This window comes from Penaeus chinensis, chromosome 29 (assembly GCF_019202785.1).
Source record: "Penaeus chinensis breed Huanghai No. 1 chromosome 29, ASM1920278v2, whole genome shotgun sequence".
Classification (NCBI taxonomy): Eukaryota; Metazoa; Arthropoda; class Malacostraca; order Decapoda; family Penaeidae; genus Penaeus; species Penaeus chinensis.
In genome coordinates, this window is record NC_061847.1 from 23,384,470 (window position 1) to 23,385,143 (window position 674).

The 674-nt window shown below is 42.7% G+C and overlaps 1 protein-coding gene across 1 annotated transcript in view; it reads left to right on the plus strand.

Moving 5' to 3' along the window:
- LOC125040432 (craniofacial development protein 2-like) overlaps positions 1-430 on the plus strand; it is an 805-nt gene extending 375 nt beyond the window's left edge. The window contains exon 2 of the mRNA XM_047634984.1: positions 1-430. This exon is cut by the window's left edge and continues 263 nt beyond it. Within this exon, the coding sequence (XP_047490940.1) occupies positions 1-430 (430 nt within the window).
- The last annotated feature ends 244 nt before the right edge of the window (positions 431-674 follow it).

The window sequence follows — 674 nt, forward strand, 5'->3', positions numbered from 1 at the left end:
CTGTGTGAGAAACAAGCTGTCGATAACAAACACATTGTTCAAGAACAACAACAGAAGAAGATACACTTGGAAAGCTCCAGGAGACATAAGGAGATTGCAGCTGGATTACATCATCGTCAGACAAAGGTATAGGACAAGTGTAAAGAACTCGTGTTCCCACCCAGGTGCAGATGTTGATTCAGATCACAATCTGGTGATTATGAAAGTCGGTCCCAAGCTGAAGAAGGTAGCCAAAGCAAAATCAATCTTAAAATGGGACAGAGAACAACTAAAGACGGAAAAGGCAGAGGAGTACGTGAATGCAACCAACAACGAACTGGCGAAAAACACCGAAAATGCAATCACAGCAAACAATAGATGGGGAAGATTACGGAACGCAATGATGAAAGGAGCAGAAACACCATTGGTAAAGTTAAAACGAAGAGAATAAAGAAGCCCTGGGTGACTGAAGAAATGCTGGTAAAGATGGATGAGCGGAGAAAGTGGAAAAATGTCAACACCGAAGTGGGCAGGGGAAAATATCGGACACTGAACAACGAATTGAGAAGAACAACGGACAGGGCAAGCGAACAGTGGTGGGAAGAAGAGTGTAGAGAAATAGAAAAGGCTGGATGTCATGGGAAGATCCGAATAAAGAAATTAACTTCCGACAAGAGAAGCAACAATGCTCAAAA